Raw genomic sequence first — 18,382 nt, forward strand, 5'->3', positions numbered from 1 at the left:
ATCATTCCAACTATTTTCTGACCTCCACTGTGCTGTTGAGAAGTCAGTTGTAATTCTATGTATCATTCATTTACAGGGCTTGGTCTTTTTCTCTAACTGCTTTTCCATTTTTTCACTTCATTGGTGTTGTGTACTTTCAGGGTGATGTGTCAGAGAGTGGATTTCATTTTCCTTATTCTTAGAATTCACTGGGATTCCTGAGTCTTAAGCATTCGTTTTTTATCAATTCTGCAAAATTATCAGTTATCATTTCTTTGAACATTTCCCTCTCTCATTCTTTCTTTTTTTTTTCCTTTCAGAATTGTATTTAGTCATATGTCAGAATTTCACATACTTCATCCATGTCTCTTAACTTCCACTTTATCTTTTCTACTTCTTATTTCCCTAGGCCGTTACCTGAGTAATTTCTTTAGATCTATTTTTCATTTCACTTATTCTCTCTTTAGTTCTAATTTACTATTTGACAACTCCATGAGGATTCTACTTTTAATTATTTTTTAAAATTTATTCATTCACTTTGAGACAGAGACAGAGACAGAGCACATGAGCAAGGGAGGGGCAAAGAGGGAGGGAAAGAGAGAATCCAAAGCAGGCTCTGCACTCTCAGTGCGAATCCCAACATGGGGCTCAAACTCACAAGTTTGAGCTGTCAGCACGGAGCTTGACGTGGGGCTTGAACCCACAAACCGTGAGGTCATGACCTCAGTCGAAGTTAGACACCTAACTGACTGAGCCACCCAGGTGCCCTTAACATCCTACTTTAAACTGCATTCCTCCAGAAAGGATTTGCGTTTGCTTCTGCCAGCCACCTGGTTCCATCACTTATCCATTAGTACTTTCAGCTACATTCTCACCTTGGGTTTCTGGGATAATACATGCAGTGTGAATTCTGACCCTAAACCTGTGTAAAGGATGGTTATGAGTTCTCAAGGGAAAGGTTGTTTGTTGTTTTGTTTTGTTTTGTTTTGTTTTGTTTTTGCCATCCAGAGCCAAGGACAAGGCAGATAAACTTCTCTACAACCTCTTCAAGGAGTTGGCTTTGTCTAATTCACTCTTTACTAAGGGTATCACTTTTCAAGGACTCAGCTTTATGTGCAGTTTCCAATACAACTTTGCATAGGCCCAGACTTTATCTCCTTTCACTTGAATGACCTGCTAAAACCATACTCTAAACCACCAGTTTAGACATGAGCTTCTATAATTGGAATTTTTTAGGATATCCAGCACACATGTTGTCAGATAGCTAGGATGCATACTGCCAGAAATGAAAAAGGAGACTTGTTTTTGATCTAACAATGCTGAAACTTCAGAAAAGCTTCAACTGCACCTTCGTAAAGGCAAACAGAATTGTGAGTGCTATGAAGTTTGGGAAAGGAACTGTAGCATGACATCCCTAACTCCAATCCCAAGATTTCTTCCAACAAGCTTGCTCAGTGACAACCATGCCTCAGATTCTTACTAATCATTTTTAATATCATTCATTGACTCTTCAGCAAGTGTCCAAACTACCCAGGTTGTTTTGAATTTATTTGTTCCATACATATTAAGGTACATAATTATATAAAGACACTTGGGGAGGAGTGATAGTTACAAAGATATAATTTAAGAGATAACTAGCATCACAAAACAGGATGTGAAACATATAATATTTGTTTAGATATATATAGTATAAGCAATTAAAAAAAATGGGAGTCTACAGGAAAAATAGAGTCCCAATCATACAAGAGAGGCTCATAAACTTAAACATGAAAAGTTAATACAATATACAAGGATCAAATGAGTTATAAAGAATCAAGTACACCTGATACCCTAATGGCTATCAGATACATGGAAAATGAACAAAAAAAAAAAATCAAGTTGATGCCAAGTTTAAACCTGAGGAAACCATGGTACCACTTTTAGAAACAAGAAAATCCAGGAGGGAAAAGAAAGATAGTTTGAGGAGAAATGAATCCAATATAGATATGGTAAGTTTGAAGAAACAGCAAAACAATAAAGTGGAAATATTAGCAAAACGTGGAGATCAGAAAAATGTCAGTTCAGAACTAAATATCTTGGAAGAATATCCTCTAATACCCTCTGTGGTGGTAGTCAAGATAGAAGAGCAGCACACTTTCCTCAGGAAAACAGGGAAGAGTAGAAGGCTTAAGAAATGAACTTTAGAGGATGCTGACAGGGAAAAAGGTAGGAAGATAAATTATTAGTAGAGCGGAAAAGTGTTTGGAGGTGAGAAGAAAACAGTGGTGTAACCAAAAAGGTGAGAGTGTTTCAAGAAGAAAAAGATGATTCATGGCATCAAATGCGACAGAAAATCAGGGAAAATAAGGACTTAAAGAAAGCCACTGAATCTGACAACTAGGAAATAATTGATGTCCATCAAAAGCAAGGTTTTATTGCTGTGGTAAAAACGGAAGCCAGACTCAATATGTAATGAATCAAATTTTAATTTTATTCTTCAAGGTGTTAGGGTGCTTCCCTATCACTGTGACTATATTCTTTGTTCCTTCCTCCAGATGAAAGAACATAGGCGCCACATGCCAGCAACCCTCTAAGCTATGAGTTGTAACCCCTTCCACTTACAACAACTCCACCTGGTCAAAGGACTGGAGCCAAGAGTCCCAATTATCACATGGATATCTACCCAATAGATTTCACAACTTGACTCAGTTGATTGCCAACTCAGCTGCCACTGTCTTTGCCATAACCCACTTCTTTCCGTGACTTTTGGTAGCCACAGGCAACCAAGTCATGGCAATCCCATCAGCCTTGTATAGGCTCCCTCCAAGGCCATAAGAATAGCCCTAGCAATTTTTTAATTGTAATTCTGTGTTCTTTTTCTCCAAAAAGGGTCCTGAGATATGAAAGCATCAAGCTGCATAATACCTGGATCTCCCTATATTAACCAGTAACTCATCCTCTCCAACATCGTAACATAGCCATGTTTGTAACATCGCCTTACCTGCTCCACTAATGTACAGACTTTGAGAAAGTCCAATATAGCCTCAAAAGATGAAAGCTGGGAATTGTTAGTCTACACTTCGTTTCCCCAGGATGGAACAGAACTACAATACAGGGGTGCCTGGGTGGCTCAGTTGGTTGCATCTGACTCTTGATTTCAGCTCAGGTCGATTCCAGGGTCGTGGGATCAAGCCCCACATCAGGTTCTGTGCAAGATTCTCTCTCTCTCTCTCTCTCTCTCTCTCTCTCTCTGCCCCTGTCCCCTACTTGTGCTTTCTCTCTCTCTCTGAAAAATAAAAAGAACTCCAATACAAGTATCTCTCATTTAACATAGCACAACTTTAAAAAGTGCTGCCAAATCTGCAGAGATTAATTTTTTTCTTAACTACAGAAAGAGATATGTTATACAGTTCTCTTTTGAAGCTCTAAATGCCATGTTTATTCTTTTTTTTAAGTCTTTATTTATTTACTTGAGAGACAGAGAGAGAGAATGAACAGCATAGGGACAGAGAGAGAAGGGGACAGAGGATCTGAAGCCAACTCTGTGCTGAGAGCAGAGCCCAATGAGGCACTCAAACTCACAAACCTGAGCCAAAGTTGGAGGCTTAACCGACTAAGCCACCCAGGTGCCCCACCATGTTTTTTCTTGTATTTAATGGAACATTTATACATGAAGAGCAGGTCTTTGTTGTATTGCTGCCAACTTCTTATCTAAACAAATGAAGAACAAGGCACAGATACCCTCAGAATTTTCACAGGCAGTATGCAACAAGAGTAGAGAGTACCTCCACACTGAATGTATTATCCAGGGAATGAAGTCAGGATACATTGAAACAACTAGGACAACAGAACTAAAATTAAAGACCATGATTCAGCATTTTTGAATGAGACTCCAAAGGTACCATGAACAATTAAATTTCATCATGAAAACTCACTATGCCCTGTGTATTTTAAATCTTATCCCAGTAAGTCCTTACAATATGTCTAAGATAAGTTACTCTTGTTCCCATTTCCCAGGTAGGAAAATTGAGGCAACAAAGCACCACACGCAAAATCACCAGTGAAGAAGTGGTTTACCACAGCCTTTAGACCATCATTCTAATTCAGGTAATCTGATACTAATCTGGACTCTATTATATCATATGGCTTTTAATAAAAATTGAATGTTCATTCAATAAATAGTTTTAAAAAGATAGAAGCTCCAGAAGTTTATATAATTTCAAAAAATATTCTGACACCACCACATACTCTTTTTGGAAAAAACAATTTTCTGAACTCAAATCTATCAAAAAACAACAAGGAAGATTATTGATGACAGAATTATCCATAATAAATCTTGTTTTTAAAGGTTTTCACAAGGCGTCATATGCTTTAAAGATTTTAATAATACTGTTCAATGTAATAATTAGTAGCCACAAAGAAATTATTCAGAGAAGCCCAAGAGATGCTGCCTGAAATGTATATAAATAATCTATGGCTTAGTTTGTAATGTCCTAAGACTTTGGAGTCATTCATATGAAACAGCCCAATACCTAGCATGCATTTTTATTGCATCTCTCTCCTAGAATACCAAGAGCCATTGATGTGGAGCAAAAAACATTGCTGTATTAGTGCCCCATCTTCATCTCCATACACTAGTTCGGTCCAACAGAGGACCAAGTAGCTTATCCGCTATTAAACCAGGGCACATAATGGCTCCAGATCCTGGAAATGCTGGACCCTAAGCTCCCTCTGCAGGAGGTTGGGACTATCAGACTTCAAAGAGAACCTGATAATCATTTTTACTCTAGGACAAGAGGGACATATAGACTATGTAAAGCCACTGGACACCTGTAATCTATATATTGCTATCTATTAAATGAAAGTTACTTGTGAAAAGAAAGAACCTTAACCAAAGACAGTGTGAAAGTCAATCTAAGGCAAAATTCATTTTATTTACTGCTTTGAGTTATACATTTCACAGGATCATTTATTCTTTCAATGCCATGTGTAGCCATACATTTAGGTAAATAAGTCAGGAACTCATGGAGCAGGGATTTAGTGTTTGGCTCATTGCTGTATTCCCCATGACTGGGAAGGTGCCTGGCATATTTTAATGGAGGGAGACCATTAAAAAACAAAACAAATAAGTAAAATTTGTAGCTTGTCAGGTAGAGAAATGCTATATGAAAAAGTTAAAAAGGGGAACAAGAATGGGAAAAGTCGTAATTTTAAGTAAAGTCGCCATTTATGAGTAAAAATCAGTAAGGAGGTTGTCTTGAACAATTGTTAAGAAATGTTGTGCATAGTAGTAGAAGAGTAAAAAGTAGTCAAGTCCTGGAAATTCTTTGAAGGTATAGCTGAAAGAATGTAGGGGATGAGAGAAAGGGAGATGTCCAGGGTTATTCCAAGATACTTCTGCTGAGCAAATGGAAGAATGGAGTTGCCCTTAACTAAGATGAGGAAAATATGGAGGAGCAGGAGGGAGTGAGGAAGAGATCAGGATCTTAATTTTGGACATGTTAAGTTTGAGATACCTATTATATGTTCTGGTGGAGCTGTTGAATGGACAGTTGGAATCTGAGTCTGGAGTTTAGGGGTCAAGTCCAGGTTGGAGAGAGAGAACTGAGAGTCATCAGTATGTAAATGGTATTTAAGGCCATGAATCTGGATGAGCTCACCAAAGGACTACACAGAGAAAAGAGAAGGTCTGAGAACTGAGCCCAAACGCTTTTTGATTATTTAAACCACAAAATCATTATATCTCCTGCTTTCCCTTTGTTTACAGGGCTCACTAAACTATTATTAAGATAAAGTAATCAGATAAAATAAATTCATAATGATTGTCATCCACTATTCTTCCACAAAGCTATAAATCAACTGTCTAGTGATTCTTCCTAGGTCATCTTCAGGTTTCAAAATTAAGGTAAATTAACTGTTGTTTTGGGGGCACCCAGGTTAAGCGTCTGACTGTTTGATATCTGTTCAGGTCATGATCTCACAGATTCCTGAGTTTGAGCCATACATTGGCTGTGCACTGATAGCATATAGCCAGCTTGAGATGATTTTCCCTCTTTCTTTGCCCCTCCCCCGCTCACACACTCTGTCTCTCTCAAAATAAATAAATAAACTTAAAAAAAATAAATATTTTTTTTAAACACTTACTCATTTTTGAGAAACAGAGAAAGACAGAGCATGAGTGGGGGGAGGGGTAGAGAGAGAAGGAGACACAGAATCCAAAGCAGGCTCCAGGCTCCAAGCTGTCAGCACAGAGCCCAATGTGGGGCTCGAACTCAGACCATGAGATCATGACCTGAGCTGAAGTCAGACACTTAACAGATTGAGCCACCCAGGCGCCCCAATCTGTTTCTTTTTTTTTTGCCCATAAGATTTTAAAGAAGGGTGGCTCAGTCAGATAAGTGTCTGACTTTGGTTCAAGTCATGATCTTGCAGTTTGTGGGTTCAAGCCCCGCATCCAGCTCTGTGCTGACAGCTCAGAGCCTGGAGCCTGTTTTGGATTCTGTGTCTCCCTCTCTCTCTGCCCCTCCCCTGCTCATGCTCTGTCTCTCTCTGTCTCAAAAATAAAAACATTAAAAAAAATTTTTTTAAACTAAACAAACATTAAAAAAATAAATAAAATAAAATAAAATAAAATAAAATAAAATAAAATAAAATAAAATAAAAGAAGGGTGCTACATTTATCTGCCTTCTGAGAGGTTTCCCAAAAAACCACTTGTAACTAATCGATAGCAACTATTTCTCAGCAATCCTAGGATGAATGACAATATATTTACACAAGTTTTTTTGTTCCTTTGCTTTTTTGTTTTGTTTTGGACAAGTTTGAATACACCACAGCTTTAACTAGTTTTACCCTCTTCTCTTTTAGTTTGGCTTTCATCGCACCCATTGTAAGTACATACTTCAGGTTATCTGACTTCAGGATTACTTTTTTCAGAAAAGAAGAAAAATTATTATAATTCTTTCCCTTTACAGAGTCATCAGTTATCATCTTTTCCTAACAGTGTAGGAAGAAAGTGTAGGCAGTTAGGACACTAGCAGGATAGTAGGACATTTTCCTTGTTTCTATATTTTTGCTTTCTATTAAAATGAAAAGAATGAGGGGCGCCTGGGTGGCACAGTCGGTTAAGCGTCCGACTTCAGCCAGGTCACGATCTCGCGGTCCGTGAGTTCGAGCCCCGCGTCGGGCTCTGGGCTGATGGCTCAGAGCCTGGAGCCTGTTTCCGATTCTGTGTCTCCCTCTCTCTCTGCCCCTCCCCCGTTCATGCTCTGTCTCTCTCTGTCCCAAAAATAAATAAACGTTGAAAAAAAAATTTTTTTTTAAATAAATAAAATGAAAAGAATGATTTCTTGTTGTCATCTTGTAACATAAGTTTCCTACATCACCAAAGTTTTCTTGATCATTTCCCTATGCAATTCTGCTAGTAGTTTTACTAACATGGGCCAATTTCCATTTAGGGCCCTTTAATTTATACTTTGGCAAAGAGTTCACAGAATAAATTAGCATTACAATAACCAGAATAAGAACAACAAAAACAAAAGGTATAGGCTCCTATTTACACATAAGGGAGCAAATTCCTATCCACATATTCATATCCTTAGGGATGGTCTTAAACTAAAATAGAGGGGGCGCCTGGGTGGTGCAGTCGGTTAAGCATCCGACTTCAGCCAGGTCACGATCTCGCGGTCCGTGGGTTCGAGCCCCGCGTCAGGCTCTGGGCTGATGGCTCAGAGCCTGGAGCCTGTTTCCGATTCTGTGTCTCCCTCTCTCTCTGCCCCTCCCCCGTTCATGCTCTGTCTCTCTCTCTGTCCCAAAAATAAATAAACGTTGAAAAAAAAATTTTTTTTAACTAAAATAGAGGAAAAAAGGGACGTTTTATATACTATAGAGCTATAACTTTTGATAATGACTAAAGTTTTTTTTTTAATTCTTAAGATAAATAGCATATGTTATTCAATACAATTCTGTTGCTTAAATAGTGACTGTATCTCCACTACCAGAACTCTTAAACTGAACTTCTAGTTCCAGCCGTGATGGAGTAACAGGTACTGGTCTTACCTCAAACAACAATAAAACTGGACAAAACACATAAAACAACTGTTTCAGATACTGGACAGCAGATCAGGTCAATTTTATCAGAAATAAAAGGCCCTAAATATATATGCACTTAATAACAGAGCTTCAAAATGTATAAAGTAACTACTAACAGAACGGAAAGGAGAAAAAGACAAATCTAAAATTATAGTTGAAGATTTCAATATTCCTCCCGCAGCAACTGATAAAAGAAGTAGACTAAAAATCAGAAAGATAAGAAACCTAAATACAGTATCAACAAACTTGATCTAATGGTCTTTTATAGAACACTATATTCAACTTCAACAAAATATTTATTTTATTTTTATTTTTATTTATTACCGAGAAACAGAGAGAGTGTGACCATAAGAGGGGCAGAGATAGGAGGAGACACAGAATCCGAAGCAGGCTCCAGACTCTGAGCTGTTAGCACAGAGCCCCATGCAGAGCTTGAACTCACAAACTGCGAGATTATGACCTGAGCCGAAGTCAGAGGCTTAACCGACTGAGCCACCCAGGCACCCCAAGATATTTTTTTTTTGAGAATACTTATTTTCAAGTATACACATTCGTTTTAAGTTTTTTTCAACATTCAATAAGATAAACCATATGCTGGGACATAAAACAGGTCTCAGCGGATTTAGGACCGAAATAATATATTCTCTGAAAATTAAATAAAAAATTGATAATAGTAAGATAGTTGGAACCGACCTAAATAGTTGATAATTAAACAACAAAAGAAACCATAAAGGAAATTGGGAAATATGTTTAACTGATTGAAATAATACTATTTAAATTTGTGGCATACAGTTAACATGGAAATTTAAAGCTTTAAATGTTCATATTAGAAAAGAGGAGGGGTGCCAGGATGGCTCAGTTGGTTCAGTGTCCAATTTCGGCTCATGTCATGATCTCATGGTTCATGGGTTCCAGCCCCACATCTATCTCTGTGCTGACAGCTTGGAGCCTGGAGCCTGCTTCGGATTCTGTGTCTCCCTCTCTCTCTCTCTCTCTCTCTCTGCCCCTCCCCTGCTCACACGCAAGCTCTCTCTCTCTCTCTCAAAAATAAATAAACACTAAAAAAAATTTTTTTTAATAAAAGATGAGAAGTCTCAAGTCATGACCTCAGCTCCACCTTTCAGGAGCCAGAAAAATAAAAGTTAATAGAAAAACTGCTTCTTCTACTCATAACACTTCTGACACTACCTGGAGTTAGCCCACAGCTTAAGGGCTCAGTGCAAGACTGTCCCTCACTTCAGACTCCAGTCACAAGTCACAAGTCTGGGCCCAGTCACAAGTCTGGGCCTCTTCTACTTCTTACCAACTGGCTGTAAATCAGGAATTGCCACAACCTCTTTCTTGGGTCTAATAATTTGCTAGAATGGCTCACAGAACTCAGGAAAGTGGTTTACTTGCTATTATCAATTTATTATAAAAGATACAATTCAGAAAGAGCCAAATGAAAAAGATGCATAGGAAAAAGTATGTGGGGAGGAGTGCAGAGTTTTCATGACTTTTCTGGGTGCATCATCCTCCCAGGACCTCAATGTATTTACCAATTGGAAAGCTCTCCAAATCCCTTTGTTTAGGTTTTCATGGAGGTGCCAGTATACAGACATAAGCGATTAAATCACTGGCCACTGGTGATGAACTCAATCTCTAGCCCTTCTCTCCCTAGAGCTCAGAGCTGAAAATTCTAATCCTCTTGTCATATTGTTAGTTCCTCTCAGAACCAGCCCTTTTCCTCTAAGAGGCATCTCATTAGCAAAAACTCAGATGTGGTTGAAAGGGGGCTTCATTATCATAAACTCAGGTATGGGGGTGTCTGGCTGGCTTAGTCAGTAGAGCATGCAACTCTTGATCTTGTGGTTGTAAATGTGAGCCACACGTTGGGTGTAGGGATTATCTAAAAATAAAATCTTTTAGGGCCACCTGGGTAGCTCAGTTGGTTAAGTGTCTGACTCTTGATTTTGGCTCAGGTCATGATCTCACAGTTCATGAGTTCAAGCCCTGCATCAAACTCCATGTTTTTATAGAGCCTGCTTGGGATTCTCTCTCTCCCTCTCTCTATGCCCCTCCCGTGCTCACTTGCATGCACACACACACACACACACACTCTCTCTCTCTCTCTCTCTCTCTCTCTCAAAATAAACAAATAAACTTTTAAAACATCTTTTATTTTGTTTTTTGAATTAAAAAAATTTTTTTAATGTTTATTTATTTTTGAGAGAGAAAGAGTGTGTGCAGCGTAGGAGCAGAGAGAGAGGGAGGCAGAGAATCCGAAGTAAGCTCCAGGCTCTGAGCTGTCAGCACAGAGCCCAAGGCGGGGCTCGGACCCATGAGTGGTGAGATCATGGAAGTCAGATGCTTAACCAACTGAGTCACCCAGGCATCCCAATAAAATCAGCAACTTTGATGAAATGAATAAATTATTTGAAGGAGGCAAATTACCAAAATTGATACAAGGAGAAATAATGGATGTGGATATCTCTTAAATAAATTGAAGGAAATTGAATTTGTATATTAAAATATTTCCACAAAGAAAATTCCAGGCCTTGTTGGCTTCCCTGGTGTTTCTTTATTGTTCTTTCTTTTTTTTTTTTAAGTTTATTTTAATTTATTTTTGAGAAAGATGCAGAGAGCAAGTGGCAGAGGGGCAGAGAGAGAAGGAGACAGAATCCCAAGCAGGCTCCACACTACCAACACAGAGCCCTATGCGGAGCTCAAACCCATGAACTGTAAGATCATGACCTGAGCTGAAATCAAGAGTCCAACACCTAACCGAACTAAGCCACCCAGGCACTCCCTCCCTGGAATTTCTAACAAACATTTAAGGAAAAAAGAAAATCAATCTTTCAGAAAATAGAGGAAGAGAGAACACTTCCCAACTCATTTATAAAGCAACGTAACACTGACACCAAAACCAAACAAGTACAATATAAGGAAAAAAAAAAAGGACTAAAATTCCTCCTTAACATAAATGTCAAAATCCTTAATAAAATATTAACCAACCAAATCCAAAACAAAACATAAAAAGGATCAATTGATATTTAATCTCAGGAATGTAAGGTTGATTTCACATTCAAACATCAGTTAATATAATTCACATTAACATAATAAAGAAGGAAAATCCTAAGAACATCTCAGTTGTTATGGGAAAAACATTTAACAAAATTTAACATCTGCTCGAGCAAAGAGAAAGGGAAGAAACCTTCCTCAGTGTAATAAAAGTCATGTATATAAAACCTGTAACTAACATCATAATGGGAAAAAGCTGAATGTTTTCCCTCCAGTACAGGAAAAAAAGCAAGGATGTCCATTCACTCTCACTACTTCTGTTCAACATTGTCACATGTCCTAGTCAGTGCAATAAGGCAAGAAAAAAATAATAAAAGGCATAAACATTGGGAAGGAAGAAGTAAGACTATCTTTATCTGTAGATGTTATGATTGCCTATCTGGGAAATCCTAAGGAATATAAAAAAAGAAGGAAGAAAAGAAGGAACAAATGAAATTAGGAAACCTACTAGAATAAATTAAGTGAATTTAGCAAACTCTCCGAATACAAGATCAAGATAGAAAAACAAACTGTACTTCTGTATATTAGCAAAACCAAGTGGAAAATGATATTTAAAAACAATACTATTTATAATGCATCAAAAAAACAAAATACATAGAAATAAATTTAAGGAATGACGTGTAATACTGGTATAAAATATTACAGACAGAAATTGAAGAAGATCTAAATAAATGGAGAGTTTATCCTCATGTATTGAAAGACTTAATATTATTAAGATATCAATTTTCCTCTAACTGATATATAGATTTAACACAATCCCAATTAAAATCCAAGTAGACATTTTTTGTACAAGTTGAATCCTTTGATATTGATGTAGGATCAACAAATACCCAAATGCAACAGGTAAGAGGCAGACTTATATCTGTTGAACCTACTATAGGGAACAACTCTTAATTTCCCTGGAGGAGATGAGTTGCTAAAAGTAACAGGAATTCTATTAGAAAATTATATTATGTATAATAATCTCAGGTATTAATTCCAATCAAACTTAAGATAAAAAGAGTGGCACCTGGTTGGCTCAGTCAGTCAAGTGTCCAACTTTTGGTTTCAGCTCAGGTCATGATCCCATGGTTCATGAGTCCGAACTCTGCCGGCTCATGGAACCTGCTTCAGATTCTCTTTCTGTGTCTCTCCCTTTGCCTCTCACCCACTCGTTCTCTCTGTCTCTCTCTTAAAAATAAAATAAAAGGGGCGCTTGGGTGGCGCAGTCGGTTAAGCGTCCGACTTCAGCCAGGTCACGATCTCGCGGTCCGTGAGTTCGAGCCCCGCGTCAGGCTCTGGGCTGATGGCTCGGAGCCTGGAGCCTGCTTCCGATTCTGTGTCTCCCTCTCTCTCTGCCCCTCCCCCGTTCATGCTGTCTCTCTCTGTCTTAAAAAAAATAAATAAACGTTGAAAAAAGAAAAAATAAAATAAAATAAAATAAAATAAAAACTTAAAAATAATTAAAATAAGATAAAAAGTATTACAATACTGTAATAAAGAAATTACGTTTTCCTTTGTTTCTCATGTCTATTTAATAAGTACCAAATCAGGTAAAGCCCTGGTAAAATACCAGATAATGCCACTTTATTATTATTGTTGTTGTTTTAAGAACAGGACAATCAAGAATTTTAGTGGTGTACCTCTTCCAGGTTGTACATATCTTATGGAATAGAAAAAGTCTGTACCAAATAAAAGGCACTATCAGATGGAACAAGGAAACTCGAAGAGTGCTGGGAGTCGTTCAAAAGAATAAAAGGATTATTAACTAAGTGGAATTTAAGTGAAAACAAAACAAAAAAGAATAAAAGAATTTAAATAACACTTGAATATCATACAATCTTCAGATATTTTATAAATATTTTAAATGCTTTTACAGCTAAGAACATACTTTTTAAAAATTTTTTTTAATGTTTATTTATTTTTGAGAGACAGAGACAGAGCATGAGCGGAGGAGGGGTAGAGAGAGAGGGAGACAGAATCCGAAGCAGGCTCCAGGCTCTGAGCTGTTAGCACAGAGACTGACGTGGAGCTGGAACTCATGAGCCGTGAAATCATGACCTGAGCCTAAATTGCACGCTTAACTGACTGAGTCACCCAGGTGCCCCAAGAACATACTTTTAATCATGTAAGGGTAAGAAGAGCTTTAAAACAATGGGTCAGATATTTCATTAAGAACTCACTTCAGGAAGCCTGAGCATTCTAGGAAATAAAAGAGACTTCAGGTTATGTGATTAGCAAAGAGCAGATATCAGAGTATGTATAGTGTGTGTGTCGTATGACAGGATGTGTTACGTAACTCAGTAACCATGGCAAGTAAAGAAGCAGGCGGAGAGGTAACTTCATAATTCTAAACTAACAGAATTCTTAGAAGAATACAAAGCAGTGAATGGTTTGCTAACGAAACAAAGTTGGATGATGCTAATGCAAGATGCATGGCTGTCTTAATAGCTCATGTTACATTTCTATTGTACATAAAATAAGAGGAGACTTGCCAATTTGTATTTTTAAGATTTAAAAGAAAGAACACTACCAGAAAAAAATCTGTTCCTCTTCCAATTCTTCCCCTTAAAATGGCCATCTCCACCCTAAAATCAGAAACCAAGCAAGTAATACCAGAAATAAGAACTTAATTACATGCTGCCAAAACCTTGACTGTATTAACGTTAAATTATATGTAATAATATGTTTTTATATAAGCTACTAAATGATAAACATGCAGGTCAAGCCAAAAGATTTGCTTCAGTGCTGTCCTCAATTTCCATCCTCTTAAATGACCTTCATGATATGTTTAAATGCTGTTCCAGAATATTTAGTGTGGAACCAAATCTTATTTCATGCTTATCAAGTGTTAATTGTTTGCTCAGAAATGTTTGGTGCTATTAGACATTGGGATCTCGTTTTATTACACAATTAGAAACTTTTCCTTCTATAATTATAAAGTTCTGAACCAAAGTTAAGAATGACCATTGATTATACATGACTAAGACAACACAACATCAGATAAAATTATCTGACTTAATGTAAGTTGCAGTTTTATTAGAATGTACCAGTCGGGCAACTTCTATAACTTAGTGTTTAAATTAAGAAAAATGAATAATTTAAAGACTAATAAATTTTTAAAAATTTAGGTGAATATACACATAACTACACAGGATTTATGGTGTATCTGTAGGATTCTCTAGTCAGCATTTGTTGTGCGTGTAATATTAATAAAAAGGATTTTTTTTTTAACCATACAATGATTCTGGGATTCCCTGAATTTTCATCTGCTGCATTTTCTACTCTACACCTGGCAGGTTCTTCTTCCTTTCAGTTTGTGCATTTCCTGTATTCTAAAAAGTAAATAGAAACAGGACCTTAATTGAGGAAATGGTGAGTCTTTGGCTAAGGAAATATAGCCACAGATAAGTACTTATACTTTGCACCTGGGGTTTGTTTTATACGAGACACTCTTTAGCAAAGTATTCTTCATGATCATCATGAAACAGAACTGAAGGTGGCCTTTGTATGGGCTCTTTTCTTTCTTGCCTAACTCATCAGCAGTAATTTAGAGTTTCTCTTAGATTATGTTGTCTACTCAATATATGTATGTTGATATATAGATAGATAGATAGATAGATATGTAGATATATAGATATATGTGTGTGTCAATATGTACACTAGTTCAGCATACATTTAAGATGCCTGAAGGAGTTGAATGTACAACTGGGAAGCACATGGATCTGACTAGATAATTCAAAAACAAGTCAATGGCACAGCCAGGAACAGAACAAGAAAGTTGCTATATCCTATCTTGCATTTTTAAAACCATGTCATACTCTATTGTGCCCTAAAATAATAAACTACCAATTCAAAGTTTAGTTTCTTAATTCTGACATTAACATATTATGAATGGGCACATATTGTGAATGGGCAGCACAAATAAACGACAACCATCACTGATTACTTCTCTAATAACTATAACTGTTTCAAGATCACTCTTGAGAAGGTCAACTTTTAAGCGTTCTACACCACAGGAGCAAGAAGGGATTTTCCCTTCCTATTTATTTAAATGAAATCTTTAAATGAAAGAATTAAGAGTTCTTTTCTTCCTGCATTGGAATATAATTTTAGTTCCAGAGGCTCTCATGGGACAGTGGGATAAATACATGCAGCACGTTACTAGGAGCCAAAAACAGGGAACTAATTTAGTCAGTCATTTGAAGAATGTGCAAAGGGTGTGCTACTCAACAAGCTGCGACATCAGTAAGTCACCAAAGTTTAAAACTTTAAGGCCACCTCACTACTTTCTACAGTGAACTAAAAAGTGACCATTAGTGACTTTCTTGTTCTATCTAGAAAACATCTCTTTTCTGCAAAGTGGATTGTGGAGTTCTTAACAAGTTCTAAGCTAAAAATAAGGCCTAAGCATCACTTTGAAGATATATCTAACAGTATTTGATAACTCTTTAATTCAAATGATGTAGCGATTGAATAGACTTAGTGAAAACACCTTCTTACATGGTTTCAAAGTCTCTCTATTTTGCTAATTTCTTCAAATTTCCTTAATAAGTATGTGCCAATTTCATCATGAATTTAAAAATATAATCAATTTTATTTATAACATGAGAAACTGATTTAATGAAGTTGCTCACCTTACAAATGTGTAGCATAGAAGGCCATTTCTATGATTTAATTCAGTGGGTGCTGAGCACCATACCCTTTTCTAAAAGAATACCTTTAGAGAGTATACATTTGGATACTGAGGATCTTGAAGATTTCCAAATAAATTCAAGACTCTCTCTGGGAGATAGGGGTTGGGATATTTCAACAATATTATCTGATAGCTAGCTGAGAACAAATCTTTGTAAAAATAGAACTATTGGTGGAAAGCAAAGATGGCAGAATAAACTGAAGAGAAAACAGGAAGAAAGGAGCCCAGCATTACATAATACACACAGCATACATAATATTTTCCCCTGGTACCATATATTCTAATCACTCAACGTTCAAACGAGGGTTAGTATTAATTACCCCAAAAAATAACTTTTAAAAACTTTTATTAATATGTTACTTTAAGAGAATATAAATCTGTTTCTCAGGTTCAAAGATTACAGAATTTTGAATGTTTATGTAACTTTTAGTAATAACTAAATTTACATACCAAGTCAAGGGTTCCAAACAGCACTCCTTACTAAAACTATAAACAAAAAACGGTTTTTTTTGATCCTTATTATGTAAAGTTGGTATTTTAGATGAATCTGTTTTCTTTGATTCCCTTTTCAGCACTTTTATCTGTTTAACTTTTGCAAAAATATATACAACAGTGACAACTTGTTATTCCTACCTTGAAATTTTACTTTCCTTTTTAAGAGTTTCAAATGGAAATTGTGATATCCACTAGAGTCAGTTTCTCAATATATTAAAATGGAACTTAATAAATCAACAGCTATAGTGGTAAAACATGCCAATCACAAATGATTTGTTTTACCACTTTACAGATAGCCTTACAGGTATTAAAAGAAGACATTTATTTTTTAAATTCTGCATATTAAGTGGATCAGATAATCCCTCTTGAATTATATTCAAGTACTATATTCTTGCTATTATAATAACTTTTCACAAGGTGTCACTGTTCTTCAAAGAAACAAAACATTTACTCTGTAAAAAAAAAAATGTGTTTCATTTTAAGAGCTCAATACATGTTATAAATCTTAATCTACTGTATCTTCAGACGCCAGAAGCACATATATCATTCCTGCTATTATGTGGGCAAAAATCATGGAGAAACAAAGGAAACTGATTTACTCCAGGTCATATACGGAACCAAAATCACTTTCCTCAAATATTGTACGAACATTTCAACAATACTGAGCTACTGAAAAATGTGTCTTTTAAAGTTTTCTTAATCCTTCTTTAAAAGTATCTCCTTTAAGACTTACCTCTTATTTGACTATGAGAAAAGAAATTCTCATCAGCTGAAAATATTTTTCAAAGCAATCTATTTTCTATCTAAATTATATTATAAATGTAAGCTATCTTACAAAAAAAAAGGTCTTGTAAAAGATAACATCTGGAAATTTGTAAAGCTGTGCAACAGATATGTACCTTCCATTCCTTTCATCTCCTTGGGCTGTATCGTGAAAGGCAGTTCTGGGAAATGGAATTCCTTCCTGTCAGATCTGGAAAAATTCAGCTTTCTTTTGTTTCCATTTGCTATTTGGTCATTTTGACCTGTTCGCTCATTAAATATACCCTTCTCCATTTGGCTCTAAACAAACAAAGAAGTAAGAGTTAATTTTAAAAAAGATGTGTAACTATTTTTTGAATCATAAGCCTAAAATTGCCAGCCATTTGGAAGGTAATAAGAGAGTCATAAAAGGTCTACATTTGCAAGGTTATTTAATAATTAAGAAGTAGAATAGAATACCATTAAACACATAAACAGATTGAATTCCAATAAAAGTTTCATGAAGCAAACTTTTAAAGATATATTCGATAATCTGAGAATACTAGTGTTGATCATGAGAAGCATAATCTTAACTTTTAATTTATAATCCTACTCATTGTACTCTGACTTTGACAAACTGCTTCAGTTCATTTTATTAATAATTTATTTTCCATTTACAAAATGATGTACTCTGGACACATTGAAAACCTGAGAACCCAGAACTCTAGAAATGTGTTACCTATTTTCACTCATTTGGCAACAGATGACAAAAAATCTGCTAAGTTAATGAACACTCTACCACAATGTAATATGTAGTATGCCACTGTGTGAATATATATTAATGTGCTTAATGACTTGCTTGCTCTTAGATAGATTTGTGTTGTTTTCATTTTTTATTATTATAAATAACATTATGCTTCAATTTTTAATAAGCTACTTCCCTATGTAAAACAGTAAGGCAATGAACTACACTGATTGCATTTTTCTTTAAAAAAATTTTTTTTGATGTTTATTTATTTTTGCGAGAGAGAGAGTGTGTGAGCAGGGGAGAGGCAGAGAGAGAGGGAGACACAGAATCTGAAGCAGGCTCCAGGCTCTGAGCTGCCAGCACAGAGCCTGATGTGGGGCTCAAACTCGTGAACTGCAAGATCATGACCTGAGCTGAGGCTGGATGCCGTACCTACTGACCCACCCAGGTGCCCCACTGATTATATTTTTCTAGTGAAAAGTTTGATGTGTCTATTTGGTAATTGCCTTTAATCTATAAATAAGATATTAAAAACACTTTGGGGGCAGTAAAAGACCAAAAAGTCTTTGGCCTTTTTTTTTTAAGATTCTATTTTTTTTAAGCTAATCTCTACACA

General features: G+C 36.3%; 1 protein-coding gene across 3 annotated transcripts in view; it reads right to left on the reverse strand.

The window, feature by feature from the left end:
- CDKL3 (cyclin dependent kinase like 3) overlaps positions 1-18,382 on the reverse strand; it is a 101,826-nt gene that overhangs the window by 42,417 nt on the left and 41,027 nt on the right. For 2 of the 3 annotated variants that reach the window (XR_006298377.1, XR_006298378.1), the window contains exon 10: positions 17,177-17,339. Coding sequence is in view for 1 of the 3 variants with exons in the window: in XM_043587908.1 (XP_043443843.1) it covers positions 13,655-13,674; positions 17,177-17,339 (183 nt within the window). In the remaining 2 variants the exon portion in view is untranslated. Of the gene's footprint in view, positions 1-13,165; positions 13,675-17,176; positions 17,340-18,382 lie in introns of those variants that run through there. The other variant, XM_043587908.1, reaches the window with a different exon arrangement.

The sequence above is a fragment of the Prionailurus bengalensis genome, chromosome A1, assembly GCF_016509475.1.
Source record: "Prionailurus bengalensis isolate Pbe53 chromosome A1, Fcat_Pben_1.1_paternal_pri, whole genome shotgun sequence".
NCBI classification, from domain to species: Eukaryota; Metazoa; Chordata; class Mammalia; order Carnivora; family Felidae; genus Prionailurus; species Prionailurus bengalensis.